General features: G+C 51.1%; 1 protein-coding gene across 1 annotated transcript; it reads right to left on the bottom strand.

The window, feature by feature from the left end:
• Window positions 1-4,755: 4,755 nt before the first annotated feature.
• STRIP1 (striatin interacting protein 1) lies at window positions 4,756-22,725 on the bottom strand. Its single transcript, XM_080799957.1, has 21 exons — window positions 22,527-22,725; window positions 19,474-19,543; window positions 18,544-18,618; window positions 17,985-18,119; window positions 17,765-17,885; window positions 17,424-17,492; window positions 16,294-16,400; window positions 16,054-16,181; window positions 14,885-15,067; window positions 14,312-14,529; window positions 13,077-13,142; window positions 12,889-12,952; window positions 11,754-11,825; window positions 11,194-11,268; window positions 10,906-11,003; window positions 9,583-9,709; window positions 9,270-9,370; window positions 8,268-8,334; window positions 7,626-7,730; window positions 6,839-7,043; window positions 4,756-5,733 (listed from the first exon to the last, which is right to left on the bottom strand). Exons 1-21 carry the CDS (start codon window positions 22,704-22,706, stop codon window positions 5,486-5,488), a joined length of 2,514 nt encoding a protein of 837 aa, XP_080656083.1. The 5' UTR covers window positions 22,707-22,725; the 3' UTR covers window positions 4,756-5,485.
• Between the last annotated feature and the right edge of the window lie 4,326 nt (window positions 22,726-27,051).

A 27,051-nucleotide genomic window follows, 5' to 3' on the forward strand; every position in this document is an offset into this window, starting at 1 on the left:
AGGCAGGAAGAAAGCGGGCCTGGCCCTCCCACCCTCCCAGTAAACACAACCACATTGCTCAAAAGAGCTCAGCCTCAGCCAGGAGCCCAGGCACCACACCCCAGGCCTCCTCTTCCAGGCACAGAGAAACCCGAGCACACAAAGACACCAGTGCTGTGCTCATTCCCAAAGAGGCAGCAAGTCCCCATCAGGATCAGATCTTCCTGACAGTGTGGCTAGGTTCAAGCACCCTTCAGAAGAAACCAGTGTTTTCCTTCCCTTCCCTTCATTCAAGGGCCAGGCTGTCAGTGATTTCTCTGATTTCCCTCCTCTCTGTACTGACACTGGCTCTGAGGTCCACATGAGAGCCCTGTAGCCATCAGGAAGGGAAGAGCTAGTAGGGACAGGCAGCCCCAGCACCTCCGAGGAACACAACACCCCCTCCCCAACACCCCCCCCCAACACCCCCCCACCGCCCTTCACAAAGCTGGTCAATAATGACCGGGCTCAAACCCAAATTTCTAACTCAGGGCTAAGACCACTGCACTCAAAGTTTCTGCACCCAAGGAGTGGCCAGCAAAATTCTGGAATTCTGTGTCACAAAGTCAGAGAGATGCAGAAAGATTAGTTTGTTCTACAAGTATTTATTGAGTGGCCACTCTGTGCCAGGGATTGTGCTGGGTGCCAGAAACAGAACAATGGTCAAGAAAAAAATCACAATTCCCTCTCTCACATAGCTCTGCGGGGGATCGGGGGTGGCAGTACATGGAGAGGAAGGGATCCGTGAAAGCAAAAGAAGCAGAAGTCGGGAAGGGAGGGACGAGAGAAGAGAAGGTAGTAAAGCCAACAGAGATCCATGCAGCAAGAGTGGAGGAGGCAGGCGGAGGCTGGGAGCGAACCGTGCAGGAGGGAGGCCCTGGTGGGGGAGGGCATGGGGAGGCCAGAGACCAGCTACTGGCTCCCATCCAGGGGCATCTGCCCACAGCTCATATTTTTCTGGCCAGTGACAGCTAAATGAAGAGAAAGCTAACTTTACAACCGCCCACTTCACACATAATGAATATGAATGGGCATCCCCGGAGCCTGTTCCCTAGGATTATCTGTGAGCTGATGGCTTCTCCCACCGACTGGGCCATCCCAGCAGGCCTGTCCCCTGGCTAGGACACAGGCAGCCCTTCCACCTGCTTCCCATTAGCCATCCTCCCATCCTCCCCTCCTCCTCCACACCCTAGGCACCTCACCCCTAAGACACGGCCCCCCTCCCCCCATCTTCAGATGCCCCTGCCCCCAGCCTCACTCCCGAGGTGACCTCAGCTCTCAGCCTAGTCCCCAGGCCAGGCTGGGGGCTATGCTAACCCCTTCTGGAAAAAGAAAGGGGAAGTGGCCCCACCTGGAATCCAAAATTTAAGAGAGTTGCTAGGCTCAGTGCCCCTTTGCTAAGGCCCCTCTCTGCCCTAGTGAGGCCCACCCAGAGAAGCCCTAAATCTTGGTGCTGGCAGGGACACAGACCCCAGGTCCGGAGAACAGAGCCCTTGTTAGCGGGCCCTTTGGTCCAGGCTTCTGGTCTCAGTCGGGCATGAGGAAATGCTTCTCATTAGAGGCATTCAATCTTCCTTCCCCACCTTCCCCCAAGCATTTACACATCAACCTGAATTACAGCCCTTACAAGCAGACCTTCTGCAGCCCCAGACAGGAACAGAGCCCAGCCTGGCCAGGAGCCGGGCATTTCCCCCCGTCAGATGGAGGGAGCACACGCTGCACTCCCGCTCCAGCCTCATCCTGGCCACTCTCCCCAGGGGCAATGCTCTCAGGACCCATGGTCTGGACGCCGGAGCCCCCACCCTCCCCACAACCCCACGGCAGGCTCCTCCACCCAGTGTCTTCTCCAGGGCATTGGCTGGGGCCAGTGGGGCCCAGGTGACCCTGCGGGTATGTCCACCATGCTATTGCTCTCGCTTGCTGTTGGAGGCACCTAACAACTGACAGCTTGTCAAGGAAAGGGAGTGTGGTGTTCTGTTCCCCTGGATGCCCAGGGCACCTGGAAAAATGCCTGGCCCAGAGAAGACGCCTTCAAGGGAGGGCAGCAGGGTGGCCCCGCAATGGCTGACTTTTGAAAGCCTTCTGTATACAGAGCAGTGAGCTTAGGAGGAGGGACAGGCGGAGGCCTGAGACATTGTTCTGGCCCTTGAAGGGGGCGGGGGGTTTTCTCCAGGGGATTCAGGAAGTGGAAGCAAATTCAGAGTGGGCTAGAGTTGGAAGGGCCCTTAGCAGGACTACGAAAAGCTGTCATTTATGAGCCCGTGCTGTCCCCACCGCAGCCAGGCATGGAGGCCATTATCCATGATCTTATTTAGCCCTCATGACCACCTGTTATTATTAAACCGATTTTTACAGATGAGCCAGCTGAGGGTTGAGCTCGCTGAGCTCCAGGTCCTCTGCAGTCTGAGGCTGATCGTGCCAAGTGACAAGTGAAATGGCCCCACTACTGCTTCCTGGAGCAGTGGGCTTCTGAGAGGACAGAGAGCCAGCCTCCCAGGACAGGAGCCTGACAGCAACGGCGGGGCAGCCACACGCAAGGCCTCTGGGACCGGGGACAGAAAGACAACCCAGCTCAGGCCGAAGAGGAAGATAGTAGCGACAGCCCCCAAATTACCTCGATGAGGGCACATTTGGGGCACATGAGAAGCCAGAGCAAGGCCTAGTGGACATCTGCCAAAATTCTTCTTGCCGAGGACCATGCTTAAGCAAATACTAAGTACTGATGGACTAAAGGGAATAAAAGAGCAAATGAATGCACTGGTGGTAAATGCTGGGGGTGGGGGTGGGGTGGGGGGGACGACGGCATTGACATACACACTTTGCAGAGACCTGGGTTTGTATCCAGGCCCTGGCTCTCCTATTCTGTGACCATGGGCAAGTTCCTTACCCTTTCTGTGCCAGTTTCTCATGTAATGCTGGTACCTTTCAGGGTTATTAGAAGCAGTAAGATATTATATACAAAGCACTCAGAGTAGCGGCTAGCATACAGCAAGCACTGAACACTGGCTGGCTCCTGTGTGGGGAACAAGCTTTCAAGAAGCATGGGGACCGGACCTGGTACCTATATGGCACCAAGTGGTAAACGCTTTTGATTAACAAGGCCAGTTCCCTCAGGTGATAAGGCCACCAGGTAACCCATCTGTCAGTGGATGGAAGGAGCCCTGGACCTTCAGCCTGGTAGCAATAATCAACATTTTGTGTAACTCAACCATTTACAAAGGGCCTTCATGTACCCTGCCCATCTCAGGGCCCAGATGAGAAAGAAAACCACAAAGAGAACATGGCCCACTTGTTCCAAAAACCATTTTTGTACAAAAGCCTGGATCTGAACGGCCAGCCCAGCACTAGCACACTCTGTGGCTGGGATATGGCTCTGCCTCTCCTGGGCCAGCCCCTGGGCCTACAGATGCAGGCATTCACTTGCCCACTCTGGCTTCATGGAGCCGCAGTGTTGATATTCTGCATTCTTATTTGCACAAACTTATAGATAAATTAGACATATAGGTATTTACAGACCTTTGCAAACCAAGAGGGGAAAAAAGGGCACCTCTGGTTAAGGGAAACTTCAGAAGAGATTGGGGAGATCTTAAAAAGGGGAAGGAAGCAAAACTTCAGACAGGCTGGTTCAGTGATCCAGGCTGCCTGGTGGAGTAGGAAAGTGAAAATCTGTCTTACCTGAACTAAAATCTCAAGATACATACTTCCTATTGGTCCTGGCTAGGAACAGAAGAAAATCCATCCCACACATATGAATGGTGTCTGATTCCCTTGTCTGGTGCAAGTTACCGAGGAGCAGAAATTCAATCAGTCGCAGGGGACTTCCCACCTCAGAGGCTTACAGAAAAAGGACAGTGCTGGCTTTGCCCCTGCTGCTCCAAATCATGCAGGCTTACCCTGAAAGCCCAGCTTGGGGCCTGCACTGGGGCTCAGCCAAGACCCAGGCCAGGAAGGCACTGAACCAGCAAAAGGGAGATTCTCCCCAGAGCACATTTCCTTTGTAAGTCAAGACCCCTCAGAGACTTAAGACCCAATACACATGGCCTACAGGTTAAGATAAGGGACCTTCAAGTAATTCTGAAAAGAGAACAGTCCTATGGTATCACCTGCACCAGAAACAGAACCTCAAGATGGAAGGAGGTAGAAGCGGAGATGGAAGTAGGTGGAAGCAGATGTGTCCAGGGATTGGAGGCCAGGTGCAGGCTCCAGGAGGCCTCCAACCGACACCTACCCCAGAGAATCCCCTTGTCTCTTCCCCAGCAATGTGGGCTCCTGCGGCCCCCAAACCACACCTTCCCCCTGTGAGGCTGACTGCTTCCCCAGGCTCTGGGCACAGAGGTTTCCTCTCGCTCCCAACCACCCACCCTTGTGAGGGCCCAGAGCAGCTGAGCCCTCGCTGACTCAGCCGCTCCCTCGCTGGCACTACAACTGGTTTGGCAGAAGCCAACTCAGAAGTGTGATCCAGAGACGCCTGGGGCTTCTACTGCGATCACATCAAACCCAGGCACACAGAACTACTGGTCACCCCAGCAGCCCGGAGCCCTGGAGCTGGGCTGAAGCGATTCCAGATTGACGTGGGGGAAAACACTCTGGGTAAGTATCAACTCCCCATTTCTCCCCCTCAGGTGGGAAAGGCAGGTAGCCTGGCAGAGAACAAGTGGGTGACCCATCAATGCTGGCAGGAAAAGCTACTTTCTAGATGGGAGGAGATAGGGGCCATACTTCCTGCAGACACGGCAATGGGGATTGGTTTTGCTTCCTTTTAATGTAAACAGAATACACAAATACGTTAAAAACCCCAACAGGACACGAGAGAATACACAGAGATTTATATATAGGTATTTACAGACCCTTGCAAACCCAGAGGAGAAGTGGCATCTCTGGCGAAGGGCAGCTTCCCTTCCTAGCCCCTAACCCCGTCCCAAATCAAAGCATTGAGGCAGATGTAGGAGCCTCTGCAACTGCTTTTGGATGAAACTTAGCAGGAGGCTGGAATGACATCAGAAACCCCCAAAGCAAAACCAAGATTCCAACTTTCTGGCCCTGGCCCATACCCTAAGCCCTCCTCCTCGGCAGGCTGACATGCCAAGAATCTGTGCATCTTGGGAAGAGTCAGCGTGACCCCTGCAATTCAGATGCAATGGCTTCCCAGCCCACCCCAGCTTTTCCCAGCCTTGGGCTGAATGAGAAATGAGCTGCAACCAACCGTGTCCAAGAGAAGAGGGTAGGGAGGAGTGAAGGAAGAGGGGATCCCAAGCTGAGAGCAGACTGCACTCAGAGCAGGACGCTGGGAATCAATGAGGGGCCAAATCTGGCCTCCCCCACCAGCCCAGCGTGGCCTAGGGAGGGCACGGTGGGGCCGTGCTGCCACCTGGAGGAAGGTGGGAGCACTGCACCCACGGACTGGGACAGCCCCTGGGGCACCTCCAGGTTACCCCCTCTTTCCTTGTCAGTCCCCTGCCCAGGAGCCTCACTGCAGCAGCTCCTCCCAAGAAATGGGCTTGGAGAAGACCTCCCTTTCTAACCAGAGGTCATAGTTCATCTGGAAGTCCTCAGGGAGGTCCACCCGCTGGCCCAGGACACTCTGTAGGCAGTTGTCCACAGGCAGGAAGTCCGGGTTGCTATGGGCCCGGTCGTACCGCCGGGCGTTGAAGCGTTCGATATTGGCACGGAGGGCACATTCCTCTGCCTGGAAGTCCCAAGGCCGGGCATCAAGATCTGGGACAAAGCAGGAAGACACGTTTAGGAGCCAAGCCCTTGTGGCAGCTCCCCCGGGTTCACCGAAGCTCGGGACCAGGCTGACCCTGGCTTGAAATGCTATCAGCCCAGAGCAGATCTCCAATCCCCATCCTCAGGAAGACTGACAGGACTTTTTACTTTGATACAAAAGAAAATCAGGTAAAAAGAGAGAGACCAGATCTATAAAGAGGCCATGTTGCAGCTTGTGGGGACCCAGCTAGGGAGGGCCACAGAACGACACACTTCTCTGTAAGTCACATTCTCCCTGGCTCTCTGGGATGGATGGCAGGAAGCTGCAGATCCCCTCATTGGCTCATTGGCTCAGTTCCCTGGCCAGGGCCCCAGGGGCCACTCTGGCTCCGCACAAATTCACAGGGCACTGGGGCGCTTATGTGGTCACCTGGCCATGGGGCTGTGGGCTAGGAACCGGAACAGGGTGGCAGCACGCTCAGGAAAGCCCAGGAAGAGCCCACTCCACCTGGAGGCTGAGGTGGCCCCCAGACAGGAAGCACACATACAGATACCCAACAGCTACAGGTATGAGGGAGGTACCCTGCTGGGAGCAAGGAATATAGAGGACAATGGGGCTAATGGGCCAAGATCCCTGTGTGGGAGGGAGGCTGAGCTAAAGAGAAGCTGGATCAGGTTACACAGGAGGGGAAGAGACACTGGGCCAGCCTCACAAGCCTTGCTTAAGAGTTCAGAAGCTAAGGAAGGATTTTACTCAGGGAGTTAGCGCCACAGGACCTGCTTTTTAAAAAGATCACAGCAGCTCAGTGTGAGGCACTGATAGAGGGGAAGAAAAGGAGGGCAAGGAAACCATCTGGGTCTGTGAGAATTTCAGTGGTCAGAACCGAGGCAGTGGTCGTGGGGAGAGAAAAGATGGTTAAGCATCTTGTGACAGTTTCTGGAAAAGGAACTCCTTCAGGGGTACAGAGGAATGGGGGATGATCACATGCACCAATCCCAGGCAGTTTCTCAACGTCCTTCCTAGAGCTCCCAGCGGGATGGTACAGAGGCAGGAACTGGACTCCACGGGTTCCTTGGAGGGAAAGGCGACCCCCAGCTTTGCACCAGAGCTTACCGTTGCCATATGCCCAGTCATCGTTCAGCCGATGCCGCACCTTCTGATAGATGGCAGACATGGTCTTCATGTTGCTCTTCCGCCACTGCCGCCCCAGGTACTTGGTCTGCACCTTGAGCAGCTTGAGCACGTACAGCTGCATCATGGCCTGCTTCACCTTGAGGGCACGCTTCAGGATGGGGGCCGACTTGAACACCACCAGCATCTGGGAAGGGCCACGTAGGGCCGGGTTGCGGGCAGAGATTGACACCTGCACCACGCCCTCTGCTCACTGCTTTTGGGGTTACAGGCAGGGAAACCGACTATCTCTGTCTCCCCAGACTGAGGGGTTTCCCGGGACACTCCCACCACTAAAATCACGGGTCATCGCGAAATCTGAGGCAAGCCGTGAACCCTCTCACCACCAACATTCATATGTGCACATATGTAAAATTTCCAAGGACTCACAGACATCCCCACCCCAAAGGCATCCTGACTCAGGGTTAAGGGAGACTCCCAGAATCCTGGTTGTGGTACAACTGGAGATTAAGAGGACATAGAAAAATCCCTTCTCTATGTGTCCACTGGCTTCAGGGCACGACTGAGCCTCTTCCAGTTTCCAGTTCAACTCAGCAAGGAACCAGGAATGAGCCGTTAAATGCAAGGACGTGGCTACAGGCAAATCCGGTGAGAAGGATGTAGGGGCAGCAGCAAGCCCACCCCGGGGATACCCTGGGAGGGGACAGCATGGGGTGTGGCCCTCTGCCTTGACTTCCAAGTTGTATACCTGCTGACTATACTAGCTCACCATGGTCCTAGAGTGCTTCCACTTTGTCAGCTTGTTCAAGATCCGAAGCAGATTGATACAGGAAAAGAGGTTCCTCCAGCAAAACTGGTTATTGTCACCTGCCTCCTACAGGGAGAATCCGGGAACAGTTATAACCCTCACAGCTGCAGGTGCTCAGCAGTGGCCAAGACCCGCATGCCTCTCTCAGAACTGCCGGGCCTTCCTCTCCTCAGCCCTGGAGGACTGCTATCCCAGAGTTTGGCAGGGGTATGGAAGCTCCCTAGAAATTTTCTCCAGGACATGTGGAGCATGTGGGTTTTGGAGACTGTGCCCTTAGCCCCCACACGTGGGGCACCCGCACCCACCTCAGAGCTGCACCCCCCAGAGATCCAGCATGGGAGAGGGAAGCAGCCCGGCCAGGGGAGCTCTGGGTCCACAGCCCCTGAAGACCCTGCTCCTGACCAACTACTCCCTATACCCACATCTTTCCCCTCAGCAAGCTCCCTCCTCTGGCCCTTCTATGCCCTCTTGCTGCTTTAAAAGCCAGCACTCAGCAGTGACCTCACACTTGTGCACACCTCCATCCCCATGTCAGGGGAGGCAGGCCCTCCACCAGCACCCCTCACGCCAAAGGAACAGCTGGGGAAGCACACAGCCACTCACCAGACTCTCGGCGGTCAGCTCCGGCAGCTCGTGCACCACGCAGTGGGGGTAATCCAGGACAGAGATGCTGCAGAGAGCCAGGGTACCCATCCTGAGCAAAGCTGGGGGCTGGTGAAGCAGCTACAACAGGGCTGGCTCCTGGCCTTCCTCCCTCACTTGGGAGTGGAAGCAGGACTCTGCCTTATCTACACCCCTTGGTTCCCCCAGTTATAGGAAGATGAAATCCCTACTATCAGAGAGCTTGTAGGGTCCCTCTACGGTCAGAGACCAGCCTGCCATCTTGCAAGGTCCAGAGTCCCTGCTTTCCTCAAAGCAATGAGTCTGGGGCCTGGGGAGGGGGAAGATTTCTCAAGGTAATTAATGTACGCCAAACCCCTCATGGAGACAGTGTCCAGCTGAGGCTCACCCTGCAGCACATCGTCAAATCTGCTGGCCCCAGGCGAGGGGCGGCAGGGTAAGAGCAGACAGGGCCTCACGGTGCACATGGCAGAGCCCCTCAGAGATCAGGAAGCCCAGCCAGTCTCCTCAAAAAAGCACCAAACAGGGGCACCTGGGTGGCTCAGTGGGTTGAAGCCTCTGCCTTCAGCTCAGGTCGTGATCCCAGGGTCCTGGGATCGAGCCCCGTATTGGGCTCTCTGCTCATCGGAGAACCTGCTTCCCTTCCTCTCTCTCTGCCTACTTGTGATCTCTGTCAAAAAATAAATAAATAAATAAATAAAATCGTAAAAAAAAAAAAGCACCAAACACTGAGGACAGCACTGGAGCCCAGGATGAGAACCTTCCTACCCAGCACAGATTGAGTCACCTGTCACTAGAGTAGCTAGACTCAGACTGGACACAGTGGCATTCTCCACAGCAGGAACCACATCTCACTCATCTTTGTGTCCTGGGGCCTCGTGGAGTGCTGGCATGTAGGGCCTGAACAGGCTCAGGAGGCGAGGCCAGCAGGGAGCCCTGCCATCTGGCCATACCCACCCCTTCCTGCTCCCTCATCCTTATCACCTGTTCTTGGCGGTGATGTAGGACATGATGTTTTGATTGAAGAACTTCAGGATCAAAGGGATGCAGTTGGCAAACACCAGGTGCTGGGCCATGTATTCAAACTGAAACCAACAGAAAAAACTAAGCATGCCCTTTAGGACCTCACCCTCTTTCCTCCGATGATAAAAGGCCTTGGTCGGAGCACTATGTCTTAAAACATTCATGCAGAGCTCAAAGGGGGTTTGAAGGTCAAGGCCTGGGTTCTTCAGGGCTGGAGGAGCAGCACTGTCTGGGGCCCTGGCCCAGTGAATAAGAAGGAAGGCCCTACAAGTACCTGGTAGACGTGGTTCAACTTAAAATGCTTGAGCAGCAACAGCAGGACAGCGGAAATGGCCTTAACAATGACCTCCTTGTGGCGGTTCACATCCACGCCCAGCTTCATGCTCTGCAACACCGTGGTGCTGGAAACACAGTTCCGCGGTGAGCCACCAGTGTGTACAGCACAGCCTTTCCTGGTGCTCACAGGAGACACAGGATTCCTGAGCCTTCCCTGGGCAGAGGCCGCTGCCCCACTCCCCAACCCCCGACCCTCACCCCAGATACCTCAGATATCAGGCCCGGGGCTCCTCCCACCCACCTTGCAGGCAGTCCGGCTCAGCACAATTTATTTCTTGTGAGGCCACAAACACATTCTTAGCCTGTTTCCCTGATTTCCTCACAAAATGAACTTTTCCTTTTCAAGTTCTTCCTAAGCTTTTGCTACCATATGAACTTAGGTCCCTCAAAGTGTATTCTGTGGAATACTAGTACATTGAGATGTATCACACTATGGAGAAAAAAGGGCTTTGGTGTCACATAAATTGAAGAAGCACTGAGTTCAATCAGTTTCTTCATTCAGGGCTTCTCACTGTAAATCTCTGTAAAAAGAGGTTTAGTATCTGACTCGGGAACCTTTCTTCCAAGGATCATCACGATGGCTTTGTGTTCTGGGACACTCCCTTTGGTATTAGCCAATCCCTGCCTCCTCCCTCACAGGGCCATCACTCAAGGGGCCCAAACCCCAGGGAGCTGGGAGGTACTGGCAGGCTGGCAGGAGGTCAGATCAAGGCCCAGGTCCTTCTCAAAGCATAAAATGATCTCAGTTTGTACTCTCATACCAAAGTGATGAGGTCAGTGTCCCAGAGAAAAAGAACCCCTAAGGATTTCACCAGCGCCCTGAGATACCCATAAATACTTTGTTTGCCAAATCACCGGTGAATAGGAAAGAACCTGCACCCCGCTCAGAATCGGCTGTTGGCTGGTAAAGTGTCCAGAAGCTAAACCTACGTGTCCTGGCTGTCCCGATCACACTGCTTTCGAGGGAGGGTTTCAGGAAATGTCAAACACAGCCTGATTCGTTTTATAGGGGAGGAAAGGAAGTTTCCCCAGTTCACTCAGCGGCAGAGTCCACATCAGAATCCAGGCCCACCACACTAAACCACTTCCCAACCAGTAGAACTAAATATTTAATCCGATATAGTTTCTTTCTTCTGAGCCAGGAATACCCTAAACTTAACCTACAGAGAAACTGAACCAAAGAGAGAAACAACCTAGTAAGACTGGGGCTGAGAGGAAAACACTCCCCTTTCCCCTCTACATTCACAGGAACACCACTCACGGCATCTCCTCAGGCAGGACATCTGCTAAGATGTTGATTGAGTCCGTTTTGGCCTTTGAGGTGGGGGCTGCAGCCAGCAGGATCTTCAGCAGTGCGATCTGGGGAGAGGCAGACCTGAGCCCTGAGAGGCGGTCCTTCCGGAAGAGCGCAGGTAGGCGGCAAGAGGGGCTGAAGGACACTGGCAGGGCGCACTCTCAAGGCCAGTGTAGTGGGTAGGGCTACCAAAGGGCTCCCAGACCCAGAGCCCTCCTGAGCAGGAGGTAAGAGCCCAAGAGCAGGAGCACTCACCATGTACTGAGGCAGGCTGGGAAGCAAGCCTTGGTACAGGGTTTCTGCAGGTACTTGCTCCACTTCCTCTTCTCCCTTTTAACACAACAGGTACAAATAGAGATTCCCCCGTCCTGACTGGTCTCCTGAGCCAGCTTGCTAGGCAGCTAGAGGAGCATATGTAAGTAGCAATGTAAATAATGACATGGATCATGACAGCAAACCTTGAATAATACAATGTGTGAGGCACTTTACCTGTACTAACTCATTTAATCCTTTCTGCAACTCTTGTGAAGAAGGTACTATTACTATTCCCATTCTACAGGCAAGCAAACCAAAGCGCAGTAAGATCCAGTAACTTGCCTGAGTGGCCACCTACTGAGTGGTGGAGCAGGAGTCAGAGGCAGGTGACAGACTCAGAGTCCGTGCTCTTGACCCCCACACTAGCACACGCCACCCCTGCAGCAGGAGTGAGACTGGGAGCTTTGAGGGCAGGGTCTAGGGCAGCTTTGCGGTCTGGGCCCAGCACAGTGCCTAGGAACAGCTGGGGGTCCGGTGGCCAGAGAAGGCCTCAGACTCACCCCTGAGAGGGGAGAGCGAAGGTACTCCTCCTCCATCTGGGCCTGGACCTCTGCAATCGATGTGTACTTGTGCTGGAGAGAGAGAGCAGAGAAACACCTCTCATTCTCTGGCTGAAGCCCCACACCCTGGCAAAGGCCCCACTCAATTTTCTTCAAACACAATCTTCTCAAAGAGGGCTAAGTCACCACAAAGATCCCTACTTCAAATCCTGAAATATTTTTCTAAGTGGGCACATTTTTCTTAAACCCAGCCTAAAAACCACATGATAGATTAGAAAACAACAAAGGAGAGAGGGGCTTTCAGATAACTATAGAGCCAGGAGAAAACTATTAGAGGGAGAGTCAAAGATTCAGAAAAGCCGAGCAGCACAGGGCCTACTTAGCCCACTTACACTATAAATCTCAAAAATATACTTAAAAAAAACTACATCAACATTTCCTCTCCTGACACGTTGTCAGGGGAGACACCTCTTCCCCACTCCTGATGCTTCCTCCCACATGGAGGGATATGCACGTGTCAAAAACCCCCACTCTCCCATCCCATTCCACACACTCCCTCCTCCTTTTGCCAACTGGTGAGTATCAGGGAAGGTATAGGACTCTGAGCCCAGCCAACTACTCTTTCCTCTTTAGAAAAAAGAATAGCCTATGTTCACTTCTGTTCCTCAACTAGGCTTAGGAGGGTTCCAGCACCGCCTGGCCCTGGGTAGTGAGTCTGCCCAATTCTGGAAGTAAAACATTAGGGTGCATATCACTGCTGTGTTCTCATGCCTCACTGTCCAGTCGCTCTATTAGCAATAAAGCTGGTGTTTCAATTGCCATCTGTCTACTCCTCTATCTCAACTGCTTAGAACTTGGACTCAGAAAAGGGAGGGCAATTTATTGGGCCCTTTAAAATGCCAACTATCAAGTACTATCTCTAATAAACTCCCAGTCAAGTCCCCAACAAAAACTCAGCTAAAATAAGTAAAACTACAAAGAGCTGTACTAAAGGGCATTGCCACAGCCCACCCCTGCCTCCACTCCAGGTTCCTTCAGGCAAACAACACTCTTCAAAAGGTTTCTCCCAATGGACTGCTCTCACTTTACTCACTTGGGACCAAAGTAGGTCAAAAGCTCATTCAAAGCCACCTACCTGTTTTAGAGTCTTGATGCTTTCGTGGATTGGCCTGGGCAGCCCCACCACTGTGTTTGTATCACTGGAGAATAAAGAAAACCTGTGTTAAGCCTAGACAGCAATTTGCCTCGATCCCTAAACACCAAAGGCCAGGAGAAAGAACTCCCGTTACCTCTTTCTTCAAAAGGAAGTCAGATCACACTCACCTGCCTAGAGTGTAACCTATAAACTTGCTGCGGCTGGACTCGAGGAACATCTCAATGTCCTTCTCTCTGCCAAAGACAAAGACAAGGTTTTTACGAAATGTTATCTCAAGGTGTCATGGTCAATAGAACACAGAATGCACAGAAATTGTGAAGCCAGGAAAAACGGTCTCCCACCATTATTTTTCTTTTTAGGGGGAAGAAAAAAAGAAAAGAAAGAACGAACGAACAAATCAACTAAAGTCTTCAGACTATTTTAAAGTCCTTTATAATGTTGTTGGATCTATAACCTGAAAATATTATGTGTAACTAGTTTACGGGTAAAATTAAGGTGCTACATCAAACTGAAAAGGACACTTTATTCAGCTGGTGAGTCTGTCAAAAGAATTTCTCAAATATCTAAAGTTATTACAACCACTAGATCTATCAAATACAGCTATTTTCCTATGCGTCCTGGGTCCGTCTTAAACAACTGGCACGTCTTGCATTTCCTGACGACTAGCTCTACATTGCCATCAGAGATCACTGAAAACTGGGGTTTCAGATCAAGAAACTGACTTCTGTATCCTTTCACATGTCCACCAATTTCGTAAGTTGGTGGCTTTTTTTTTTTAAAGATTTTATTTCTCCATTAGAGAGTGAGCGAGCGAGAGCACAGGCAGGGGGAGGGGCAAAGGGAAAGGGAGAAGCAGACTCCCCGCTGAACAAGAAAGCCTGATGCCCGGACTCAATCCCAGGACTCCAGAATCAGGACCTGAGCCAAAGACAGATGCTTAACTAACTGAGCCACCCAGGCGCTCCTAGCTGGCACCTTTTCAAACAGATACCATTTCTATACACCCAGGCACCTTCCCACCTATTGATTCATTCACACATATCTCAAATACCTTAATTATGATTCTAAAAACTCTTCCTTATTCTTTAGTTTTTCTGTTAAAAACACATACATCCCCAGGGTAAGTGGAGATGGGTTCAGTTACATGTCCTGGTTTTCCTTTTTCCCTCCTTCCCCTTCATTAGTACAGCTAACCAAGAGCTAACTCACATTACTGACTCAAGAGCCATACACAGGTTTCTCTGAGCAAGGCCAGCATCCTGAGACCTCTAGGCCAACACACAGTACTTTAAGGAGCTTCATCCCAAAGCCAAGTCAGCCTGGCCCTGCAGAGGACCTCCTCCTGGGGCTGGGAGGCCTCTGGTTTTAGGAGCCACGAGTGTGCCAGACATCTGAGCCTCACCTGACCTTGGGAGCCCACGGAAGCCCCTTTGGGCAGGTGAGCCTGTCAGTCTGAGGCTGCTGTAACGGGGGAGGCATCACTTCATCCCGCTCAAGGGGGAATGTCTCCCCCTCCAGACTGTTGTCATCATCATTCTCCTCTTCCTCTTCCCGAGGGTCATCAGCCTTGTAGGGATCCCGCTCGTTGAAGGCATCCAAGTTGTCCTGTTTTATCAGTGCCTAGGGGGAATCAGACAAGCGCCAACCGAGAAACTGTTAAGGGCAAGGAGGCTAGAGAGGCTGTAACAAAGAAAAGTGGCAGGCGGAGCCAAGGGCCGGGGAAAAACCTGAGAGGAAGGCCAGGCTGGGCCTGAAGGGCTTTTCTTGCCCCAGTGTCTCAAAAGTGCCATGTTGTGAGTACCCATGGTCAACCGGACCCTGGGCTAGAGACACAGTGTCCCCGGCCCAGAAGCCTTCATTTGGACTAGCTGGTCAGAGAGGATTTCCAACAAGCCCGCTTACCCAGGGAGCATGCTGCCATGCGCTGTGCACCTTGGGACTCTTGGGACTCACAGGGCACATCTGTCACCCTCACCTTGTGCTCCCGACGGCCCCGCTTCTGCTGCTGCTCAATCAGGTCCGAGGCAGACGCTGGCGGAGAGGCAGCCCTCATGTTGCGGATCACCTTGATGCTGTCCTCAGGCAGCGGGGGGAGACCCAGGACCATGCGCTTCTCAGCCTTCATGCTCTGGAGCTCCTCAAAGCCGCCCAGGGTACACTGTATCATGGACAAGGGGCAAGGCCAGGCTCAACACCTCCACAAGTGGGTCCTCAAGCCCTGCGAGACACCACAACCTGCACCAATCTCTGAACAAGGGACTAAACCCATTCACACGAGGATCCAGCAACGCCAACGTGGGAGCAGAGCAGTCAGACCAAGGGAAGGAGACACACAGGCTGACTGAGCTAGTGGCCATGCTTTGCTCCGTATGATACACTCATCATATCAGGAAAGCAGACTGAAGAGCCTACTCCTTCAGGTTCCTAGAAGAATCTGTGAGACTAACATGCTTCAAAGGCTATACATGCCAGTCTTTCAAATTGGGGATACACTGTTACATACTCCCCCCACAAAAAAAAAACAACCCAGGCTCCAGCTTCAATGAGGCTTTGTGAGGAACCAAGAGGATATCTGACCAAAATAAAATGTTCATACCACTCTAAAGAGGCCCTAACCTCCCTGAGCCCGGCTCCGCAGAGCTAGTCTGCTCTGGAAGGAGGAGGTGAGCCCCAGGGGGAAGGAGGAACCCCATCTGCAGCTCCACTGGGTGCAGAAGGGCACTGGGCCAGGTTGCTGGCCATTCCTCCCCCAGCCAGAAACAGGCTCTACACAACCCCCTGAGGAAGAGGGCACTAGCACAAGGCTTGCTCTTGCTTCCCTCAAGGGACCTCTGACAGAGGGGACCCAATTACACCAGCTCTAGTTCTGTCTCCAATCACTTCATACACTCCAGGTTCAGAAGCAGCCTGTCTGGGGAGAAGGTGTTTTATGACTAGAGGAGCAGCTTGTAGCTGTCAGGGACCCAAGGGCCAAGTCCTCTTCAGCTATAGTGAGACAAAAGTGCTGTTTTGTTTTAAACCTAAGTTTTATAGTTTAGTTATTTAGTTTTTCACATAATTCAATGTTTAAAAGGATATATAGTGAAAAGTCTGTCTCCTGGCCTGAGCCCTTGCAGCTGAGTTCCCCTTCAAGGAGGTACTCACCAACACTGTCTTCCAGAGCAGCAAGAGAACTTTCTTCATGGGGAAGTGGGGGGCATGGCCGCTGCAAAATTTGGTCACCATCCCAAATAGCATGATGGCAAATGGTTCATTGTTGTACAGGGGGGAACCTAGAGGCAACACAGAGGGATCAGGACCACCAGCAGAACAGGACCCTCCCAAAGGCCAGCAGCCTCGGCTCCCAGGCAGGGCCTCAACACCCCAGGGTCTCCAGGGCCCTACCCAGCTCAGCCCTGAAGGTCTGTCGCATGGTCCTCCACTCGGCCTTATCACCCTCACACTCCTGATGAACAGTCTCCACAATCAGGTACATGATGTTAAGCAGGACCCTGGGAACAAGAGCCAGCTCATAATGTTGCACAATCGTGAAGCAAGGGAGCGTCCTGGCTTCTCCACGGTCCAGCTGATGTGAGGAAAGCATGTGCACAAAGGCTAGTTGGTGGCAGAGGGCTGTGACAAAGAGCAAACTGAGAGTCCCACAGAATGCCCCTTGGGGTGGCCTTTCTTGTCCTCTGCTGTTAAGGGCATGACCAGATCTTACTCTGCTTTGCATGCCAGCAATGAACTAGGTGTTTATCCAAGCAGGCACTTCATCAATGGTTGCTGAATGGATGAACAAGAACAAGAATGGCCCAAAGCATTTCTGGCCCTAAGCACCCCTGGAGCAAGAAGAGGTGGGAGTGAGCGGTGGAAGTAGGTGCCAGGTCAGACAAAGCAGCACAGGGTCCAAGCAAAATAAGCATAATAAATAAGCAAAAATAAATAAGCAAAATAAATAAATAATAAATAAGCAAAAATAAGACCAAGCAAGTGCTACCGTGCTGGAGTGGAAACCGGGAGCCAGGGGCAGTGCCCAGGGACGCAACCACAGTGGGGACCACCATGAACACCCAGTCTGAAAACTCCCAAGCTCACAGAGACAGATGCTAGGCCTCACAAAATGGGAAGGCGACCCCATTGTTCAGCAGCTGCTATTACTGCCTGTGGGCAGGACATCGTGAGGGAGATGGGGGTCAAGCTGCGCACCAGAGGGTGGAGCCCGAGGAGCCACACGGTGTGCGGTCCACCAAGCACAAAGCACCACACCAGCAAGCTGTCAGCAGCAGCGTGGGCAGGAGGCTGCACAGTCACTTGGGCTCTATTAAGTGGCCTCACCCTAGATTTCCTGCCGGGGGTGGTTCTCAGCGCCACCAAGGGAGAGCCCCCGCCCCCAACCCGCACAGCTGACTCAGGACACACGGAGATGGGCAAGCACAGAAGGAGCGCACACATAGCAAGGGCCCCCAAAGACATCCTCCTGCTCCCGGCTCTGATCTCATTCTCAGGGAGCCCAAGCCAGCTGCCTGCCTCACCTCAGGTCTGTGCTGTCTGCCAGGGAGATGGCTGGCTTCCTCACCGCGCTGCTGCAGGCCGCACTGTTGCTGCAGGAGACATCTGGGAGTCAGGCCCTCCCCCAGGAAGGAAGACGAGGAATTGGCCGGTCAAGGGCCGCCCAGTGGGGGAATGAAATGCTACGATAAGTGCTTCGACTGCAGAAGAGCCCACGGTTCAACCCGACTGGTCAGAACAGAGCCTGGGACCACCCCATCAGCCCCACTTGGCCCATTCCCCCTTCCCAAAACCACTGAGCTCTGCCAGCCCTGTCTTCTCAGCCCCTGCCTCCTCTTCCCTACTCCAGCTCCTCAGAACTCACTCTATCTCCATGTTCAGAAGTTCCACCAATGCATTGAACGTGCCCACCTCCAGGAGCAGAAAGATGTTGTAGCGCATCCAGGACTGCACCTCTGCCTCTGAGCTACACTCTCCAAACGTGCCTGCAAACACAGGCAGAGCTCGCGGGGGGCCCTCCCAGGATCGCACTGGACGGCATCACTGAAAGCAGCAGCAGGGTGCCTGGGGGGCCCGCTCAGTACCTTGGGCAACATAGAGAATTGCTCGAGCCACCTTGAGTCTTTTCTCCCTGGCAGTGACTTCCAGGCCATCCAGGAGCCTCATGGCATGGGTACGGTGCTGGTTGGTATCCAGTTCGGTCCATTTCTTATCTGTTACTGTGGGGCAAGAGACTAGCTGCACTTGAGCCCAGAAAAATCCTCACGATGGAATGAACCTTTGTTAACTCACCAAATTCAAGACTGCCACAAGGCCAGAACACTCAGAGAGAGAAGTTAACTCTCTAGGTAAGGCAGAAGGTCACGCTGCTGCTCTACAAATTTCCAGACTGAAACACTGCTGTTTTTTGATGCAATTTTAATCACATAAAGCTTTTCCCCCCAGTACTCACACTCTGCAAAGCCACCATCAGAACACCAGCAAGCCCACCCTAAAGGTGACATGGGGCCTGGCACAATCACGAGTTGGCAGGTTTCTTGGGCCAGTCCAGGATGACTCAAGTCACTCAGATGACTAAGAGAAGCCCTGCAGCTCTCAGGATGCTGGGTCAAAGAAACCAAGAAGTGAGGGGAATCATCTCACCATGGATCCGGAAGTCCTCCTCAAAGCATTTTCGATTCATCAGGAATTCTGGCCCTTCTGTGTAGCTGTAAAGCTCTATCAAGAACAAAGTCTCATCAGCTCCATGTCCACATGCCACAGCAGGTCTCGTCCATAGCAGAGACTACAAGGTATTTGCCTCTAGGCCCCACTCTCTCCCTGAGTCACAGTGACTCTTGGACTATCCAGTTACTAAGGGGGTCTTAGTGCTCTGACGTGCACAATGGAGAGAATGCTAACTCCCCTTACAGCACACAATCAGAATGCCAGTTACACATAAGCCCAGGCATTTCCAGTCTGGTGCACATCAATCCCACCATGCCACGCGAGGCAGACTGCCACCATGGACATGTGTCTCTCAAGTGGCCATGATCTCCTAACTAGGACCTGTACTATGGAGGCCTGAAAAGCAGCTCAGGCTAGCCTAACGTTACATGTGAGTAGCAGTGGCAGCAACACATGTGCACAGACGCAGGCACACCTGTTGGCAGACCTCATGCACGACCTACTGCTCCAGGAAAAACCACTGTCAGGCAGATAGTGTATGGCCCAGGAGCACCACTGTCTGCGACTGGGCCACAGCCAGCTTAGCTGACCACAGCAGAGGGGCTTCACCAAAGCAAAGGAAAAACCAAAGTTATGAGATACACATAGCTGGAACCCCGTAATTAACATGTATGTATATACATATATATATGTGTGTGTGTGTGTGTGTATATATATATATATGGGGTATATATGTATATACACACATATATATATATATGCAAGTTTATACAACTGATATATACGTATATATATCACTAGGTAGCCAAAGGAAAAAATGAACTCCAAAATGACATTCATTCTTAATTTTATTAAAGACCAATACAGAAAAAAAAATCCTAAATAATAAGAAGGTCTGTGCTTTACCCGAGAGCTCTGCAGCCCACTTGTCTGTGTCAGCATATTCAAACTCGAGATCTGGCGACTCGGAATAGCCCTGAGGAGGAGAGGAGACAGTAATGCAAAAGACCTCAGTGTTTTCTGAAGGAGGAAATACACATGCGTCCAGAGACACTGCTGTGTTATAAGACACCACTGCCTCCAATTTGCTGGGGCTAGCTTTGTCTCCGGGGCTAGCTCAGGTTTCCCTATTGGGCCCTTCCAGGGCACCTTCCACTTTCCCTTAAGAGCACAACTTCTAATTATATGCCAGCATGTGTATTTGTTTTGTATCTGTCTCTCCACAATATGCAAGTTCCATTCCTTGAGGAGAACTTCGTCCACTCTGCTCACCAGCGACTTCACAATGCCCAGCATACTACCTCGCCTGAATAAATGAATGAAGTTTTTTTTGTTGTTTTTTTTAAAAAAGATTTTATTTATTTATTTGACAGAAATCACAAGTAGGCAGAGAGGCAGGCAGAAGGGGGGCGGGGAGCAGACTCCCCGCTGAGCAGAGAGCCAGACGCGGGGCTCCATCCCAGGACCCTGGGATCATGACCTGAGCCGAAGAAGGCAGAGGCTTAACCCACTGAGCCACCCAGGCCCCCCGAATGAAGAGTTTATAGTCAAATAAATTCTTGTGAGATAAATGAACACAGAGCTTCTAAGTGTTCTGTGCAGTGAATGACCCCTTCTTTACAACGCTAAGATTCCGGAAGCCTCGCTTCTTTCTGGCTAGTAGTAGGCCATCAACAGCTCAGGACAAAATGAGTATTGATACCCTCAGTTTTCCTGCCCTTTTCTCAAATTTCAGTGAGAACTGACAGACAGAGAAGGCGCAGTCTAACAGAATGGTTTCCCTCCCCCACACACAGGAGAGAATGTGACAGAGAATCTTTTCACTGGTGGGGATAGGTAATCACCAAGAACACACCTTGTGCTGGGAAGAGAGAAGAGGTGACAAAGTAGGTAAAATCTTCAGGCCTAATTATAAGCTACTTAGGAAGACAAAGACCACCCACAGAATGACATAACAAACCCAGACACTGAAAACCATGAAGAACTCTACTCTGTCAGAGGCAACAGACTGCACACTTTCATAAGTTCCTGAGCTTCAGTTCATTTATGGAACGGGGATGACAAAAATCTATCTTGAAGGTTTTTAAGAACTAATCAAAATTATGTAGCACACAGTGGGCTCTCATCAAGTGATGTGTTCCCTGTCCTCCAGGCATTGCTCAAGCTCCCAGACTACTGATTCCAGCTTTGCCCCAAGAGCTGAGTGCAGCACAGACATCTCTAAGAAAATGAATTGAAACAGATCTCTCAGCTTAAGTGTTCACAGGCTGGCCTTCCACGTGTTGAGTCTATATGGAAATCAAAGGATAGAAGGAGAAATTCAAATGCATCAAAGGGTATTTATTTGCTCTTTCAAGACAACCTAGAAAAATTTTAAACTGTAACTCCTCTCCTGATAAGGGTGGGCTCACCCCCACCACTTTCATAATTCTCCATCACCCCACCAGACAAAGGCTCCTAAAAAGTCAGTTTCACTGGGCGCCTGCGTGGCTCAGTGGGTTAAAGCCTCTGCCTTCGGCTCAGGTCATGATCCCAGGGTCCTGGGATCGAGCCCCGCATCGAGCTCTCTGCTCAGCAGGGAGCCTGCCTCCCCCCTCTCTCAGCTTGCCTCTCTGCCTACTTGTGATTTCTGTCTGTCAAATAAATAAATAAAATCTTTTTTAAAAAGTCAGTTTCACTGCTTTTTCAAATTCCCATCAAGCTCAGTGTACCTCTATTTTGGACTTGCCAAATTTTGACAGGCTTTGCCAGAGATTTGTACTTGACAACAAAATACGAAAGCTTGATGGGTGCCTGGGTGGCTCAGTGGGTTAAGCCGCTGCCTTCGGCTTGGGTCATGATCTCAGGGTCCTAGGATGGAGTCCCACATGGGACTCTCTGCTCAGCAGGGAGTCTGCTCCCCTCTGCCTCTCTCTGCCTACTTGTGATCTTTCTCTGTCAAATAAATAAATAAAATCTTTAAAAAAAAATACGAAAGCTTGAGAGGAATTGATTTCACATATCTTCAGCCTTTGGTATGACCTGGTATACTGCGTCTGCACAAGGAGGAATTCCCTCTCAGTAATAAGCGCTTTACTGCTGATCAGCCTCTGAGTTCTCTCGTAAAGACGACCTCACAGTAAATACTCTGGGAACGTACTGATTAAGAAGCCCTAAAATGCTGCGACGTGCGTGTCTTCATTCATGAAATCTACATTGGGAGGGAGTGGGAGGAATTCTTTAACTCGGGGCGAGGTGACTAGTCAGCTTCAGACTACGGTGTCTCCGGAACCGGAGGAACAGCCCACTAGCAAGAAAGGGAATGCTGAGCCCTAATGCCTGTTTACAATGTATATTTGTGATCGTTAACACTTCGGCATCTGGCGCACTAGGCACTGTGAAACTACGGCCTGGACCTGTAAATAGCTAAGGTCAGACCGAGCTGGGAATGTTACCCCCGCCTACTCTCAAATCTCCGGGCGAGTAGTACTATTAGTGATAATTAGCTCCGTCGGGCTTCCAGCTCCCTTCCCTGCCCACACACACCGCCCACCGCACGCTGCGGAGCCCACAGGACCAGGCGACAGAGATGATTAGCTGTCGGAGTGCAGCCGCCCGCCCCCTGGAGCGCACGCAGACCACTGACTCCTCATCCCAGAACTGGGACCGGGTGCGGCTTCCCCAGGGGCTGGGGCCTGGAGGCCGCACCCTTAGCGCCGGCCCCAGAGAAGCAAACGAGGAGTCGCTGGCTACGGGAGGTTCTGGCTAACGACGGAGCTCGGGGATGGGACCCCGGCTTCACGCCCCCGGCCCCAGGGGTGCCAACCTTACTTCCTGCTCCTTTCACTGTAGAATGACAACTCTCCCACCGGACTCTCTCCAACCCTCCGGAAGCCCAGCTGGAACCCGAAAGCGGCCCCGGGCCCGGGTCCCCCGCCGTCACCCGCCCGGTGCTACACTCGCCCCCCGAAGCTCCTTACCTCCGAGTCTTTGCGCTGGTTGCGGTTGAACTCTCGGGCTTTCCCCCCGGGCAGGAGGCCCCCGCCGGCCCGCGGGGCTCCGGGTGGAGGCTGCGCGGTTGCCGGTGGCGGAGGTGGTGGCGGCTGAGGCTGTTTGCTGTTCATGATCAGCGGGCCGGGACCGCCGGCTGCCGGCTCCATCTTGGCTGCTCCACACCCCCAGCTCAATTCACGGACTGTAGCCGTGATGCAACTCTCGCGTAATTTCGTCCAGGAACCCTCCCTGGGGTCGCCATATTAGGTGTGGCGGCAAGTGCTGGAAGCCATCTTGGCTGCCCAGCACCTCGCGAGATTGCCTCTGCCGGGACTCTTACCTTTCTCTGTCCCTTTGGTTTTCACCCCTTTTCAGTACTTGTTTAGGTGCAGTTTGATGTGTGAGTACTCCATAGCTCCTTAGGTCAGTTTAGTTGCCCCCGACTTGCTTTAATATGGCTTTGCACTTGTCACTGCTCTAGCTCTGTTCAAAGCGTAGGGGATATAACAGTTAACACAATGGACACGATCCCAGTCTTCACGGAGTTTATGCTCACCTTGGGGAGATACGCTAAACAAATGGATAAATCAGTAAAACAATTAGAGTTATGATAAGCATGCATTCATCATTCATTCAACAAACAGTAAATGTCTCTGTGCGTCCAGGCAGTGCGAATGAATAGGGAACAAATCAAGTTCCTGCGCTAATGGTACCTAACAGTACCGAGTGGGAGAGAGACGCGATGAGCGATACGCTATTAGAGAAGTAAGTGTTGCCAAGAAACAAAAGGAAGTGTAAGGGGTTAGGAAGTGGCAGTGGTGATGGGACGCGTGGCTATGTTAGGTCGGATGCCCAGGGAGGCGAGCCTGAGAGAACGATTTTAAATGAGTGCTGAAGAAATGAGAATCCTGCAAACTGCCAATGAGCAGCTTAAGCAAAGGGACCTGAAGTCGGTTGGCAAGTGAGTGAGCCAGGGAAAGAATAGGAAGAGGTTAGGGCTAGATCATCCACCAGACAAATAAATTTAGAGCCGTGAAGGGCATGAAAAAAAATTGGAATTTTATTCTAAGTGAAAAAGAAAACCATCAGAGGGTGTTACCCAGGGAGCTGACATGGTCTGATGTTTACAAGACCAATGTGACTGCGTTTTGGAGAAGGGATTGGAGAGTTGAGAGTGGAAGAGGGTAGGCAGGTTAGGACACTTCATAGATGACAATGATGATGCTTGCACCAGGATGGAGTTAAGATATTTCTATATCATGTAGGTAGATTCAACAGGATTTAGTGAAAGGCTGTAATCCTCCTGGCAGAATAAAGTGGAGTTGATTTTGGCTGGAGCAACTAGATGAGTGGTTGTATTGCTAAACAGGTATTGCTAAATTGATAAAATAGAGAAGTCTGGGAGAAAGAAAAACAGGTTTAGGAAGAAGATCAAGATTTCTGTTTTGAGATGCCCATTAAACTTCTTAGAGGTAATGTTTGATAATTACCTGTTACTATACTTTGAAGTCCTTAAAGACATTTCTTCCATCTTTGTCTCTCCAGAGCTCCATCTTGGCTACTCCAGCTCAATTCTCAGAAAGTCCCAATGAGGCAACTTTGGCGAAATTTCCATCACCCAACCAGTAAGTGCTTTAAGTCTTTGTTGTAAACTAGTGAACAAATCTAAAGCCACTATGTTGCTACTTACTCCTACTGATCTTCCTGTTTTTTGCCTATTTCTTCTCAAATCCGGTAGTATACTTTGTAAATTAGCATTTCATCCAAGCTGGGCTAGGCCAAGGTGATAGGAAAAACTAAGGAATTTTCAAGAAAAGGACTAATGCGGCAAGTCTTCAGGTCCCACAAAACCCAAAACGTAACACCTCTCTAGTTTTGCTTACCAGTTTGGCCAGGTTCTAAGACTGACCTACCGCAGCTCTTATCACCTGGGGGGATGGGGGGTCGGAATACAGCTTTAAGTATCCTGTACTGTTTCAGCTCCATTCAGGATAGGGAGGATTTAAGGTTTTAGTTCAGTAATTCCACTTCTAGTAATAGATCCTAAGGAAACAAAGAGTTAGACAAAGATATATGTATGATGATGCCAGTGGTATTTTCAATTGTGTAAAGCTGGAACCAACCTAATTTGAGGAATAGCCAACAAGAAAATGACTAACTAAAAATGGGGGCATGGATAAAATTGAATATACAGAAGCCAGGAATATTTGTGTTTAATATTGAAGGAATTTTTAGTGACACTTTGGAGAATGGTTATGACTTCCTTCTTTCCTCTTCTGTAAAATGATGATAATCCCATCTGTCTTATGAGGCTACAGATCAAATGAACTTATTTATGTGAAATCATTCTGAAAACTATGAAGCGTTTTGTTTTGTTTTGTTTTTATAAAGGGTTTTTTTAAAAAAGAATTTTGGGGCACCTGGGTGGCTCGGTTGGTTAAGCGTCTGCCTTCGGTTGAGGTTGTGAGCTCAGGGTCCTGGGACTGAACCCCATGTCAGGCTCCCTTCTCAGTGGGGAGTCTGCTGCTCCCTCTCCCTCAACCCCCCCACCCCTCCCGCTGCCCATACTCACTCTCTCTGTCTCTGCCTTTGTTTTTCTCTCAAATAAATGAATAAAATCTTTAAAAGAAAAAGAAATAATATTATGGCCAAGAGGTGAAGCCTAAGGTGAGAAGGCACTTCTTTCACCACAAGTAGTTTTGGTTCCAGAGACTGGAGGAAGGGGAAGTGCATATTCGAGCTGTTACAGCATCATGGGGGGTGGGGGGGTTGCCAAGAACATGGTGGTGGTCCTGGGTGGGCTCTGTAGTAGGAAGTCAGCACATACATGTGCCTTCAGGGTGTTATCTACCAGGCAAGATGCTTCACATCCATACACACCGAACTGCATGCCAGGAGGCACTTTCCATCTTAGCCTTGGTCAGGTTATTACCAGTCCCTGAAATGCTCAATATTAAAGTTGTGACTTGTAGAGCATCTGTGGGCCAGGTCTAAACCTGTAGTTGTAGTGCTATGTGGCATTTTCTCCACTAATGGCCATGAGAAGAAAAGGTTGATAATGTGACAGTTAGTTAGTTAGTTAGTTAATAGGGCAAATAACATTAATCCTGTCTTCCAAAGGAATCAAGCAGCTTAACTCTTTCCCAGGACATATTAGTTAATAACTTCCTAGGCTTTTTACCTACTTGATGGCTTAATCAAGAGAGGACCCAAACATACATCTGATGGCTGATTTGACATCTTACTCAGATGTCTAACAGGCGTTTCAAACTTAGCATGTTACAGACAGAACTCTGAATTCTCCCTCCCTTTTCACAAACTGGCTCCTCTCTTGTTTTTCCTTCTCTGGATAGATAATGTTCCCAACTCCGTCCACTTTTCACAAGCTAAGACCTAGGACACATCCTTAACTCCTCCCTGCTTCACCCCTTACCTGTACCTACCAGTGGCTCTCCCACCAAAACTGTCCCCACGCTCCCATTTCATGAACATCACTACTATAGTCTGCCTTACTTCCCTCCCTGCTGTTTGCCTGACTCTACTGGTGAGCCAGGCTGGGCTTTTATTATTATTTAAAAAATATTTTATTTATTTATTTGAGAGAGAACGTGAGTGGGGAGGAGGGGCAGAGGGAGAGGGAGAAGCTGACTCCCCACTGAGCAGGGAGCCTGATGCGGGGCTCGATCCCAAGACCCCAGGATCATGACCTGAGCCGAGGCAGACGCACACCCAACCAACTGAGCCACCTAGGTGCTCCCAGGCTGGGCTTTTAGAACCCCAAAGCATTTAGTATAACTGATTTGCTCCCAATCTCCCATGGTTTCCCACCTCCCTTAGATTTTTTTTTATTTTTATTTTTTTAAAGATTTTATTTATTTATTCGACAGACAGAGAGATCACGAGTAGGCAGAGAGGAAGGTGCGGGGGCGGGGGGGGGGGGGAATAGGCTGCCTGCTGAGCAGAGAGCCTGATGCCAGGCTCAATCCCAGGACCCTGCGATCATGTCTTGAGCTGAAGGCAGAGGCTTAACCCACTGAGACACCCAGGTGCCCCCCACCTCCCTTAGATTTAAATCCTAACTCTTTTTTTTTTTTTTAAATCCTAACTCTTTACCCTAACATCCAAGGCTCACGTGGGCCCCCAGAGGGCCCTGCCTGTTTCTCTGACCTCATCTCCTACCACTCTCCTCCTTTGGCCTCATGCCCCTTGCCTCTTGCCCCCCGCCCCAGGCTCTAACTCTCTAGCAGGTCAAGTTTGCCGCTACTTCAAGACCTTGTCACTAGCTGGTTTGTTGAAGTATGGGGAGCGGGGAGCTTGGAGTGTTCTTTCTATAGATCACGGTAATAATAATAACAGCAACTATGTATATATCCTTAGTGTATGGTGGGCACCGTGCCAAGGACCTAAACTCATTTAATCCTCACACCAATGCTCTGGGATGGATACTGTTGTTTGCTGCTGAAGAAACCGGGATAAAGAGAGGTGAAGTATTTGCTAAAGGTCACATCCTGT

The sequence above is a fragment of the Martes martes genome (assembly GCF_963455335.1).
Source record: "Martes martes genome assembly, chromosome: 4".
Taxonomy (NCBI): domain Eukaryota; kingdom Metazoa; phylum Chordata; class Mammalia; order Carnivora; family Mustelidae; genus Martes; species Martes martes.

Bases quoted from the DNA above. Each gene is read 5' to 3' on its own strand.
- STRIP1 (XM_080799957.1), bottom strand. From the start codon at position 22,706: ATGGAGCCGGCAGCCGGCGGTCCCGGCCCGCTGATCATGAACAGCAAA. The intron at 19,544-22,526 runs GTAAGGAGCTTC...TCTCCTCCTCAG, and splicing joins ACCAGCGCAAAGACTCGGAG to GGCTATTCCGAGTCGCCAGA. The intron at 17,886-17,984 runs GTACTGAGCGGG...CTGTGTTTGCAG, and splicing joins AATTCTCTATGTTGCCCAAG to GCACGTTTGGAGAGTGTAGC.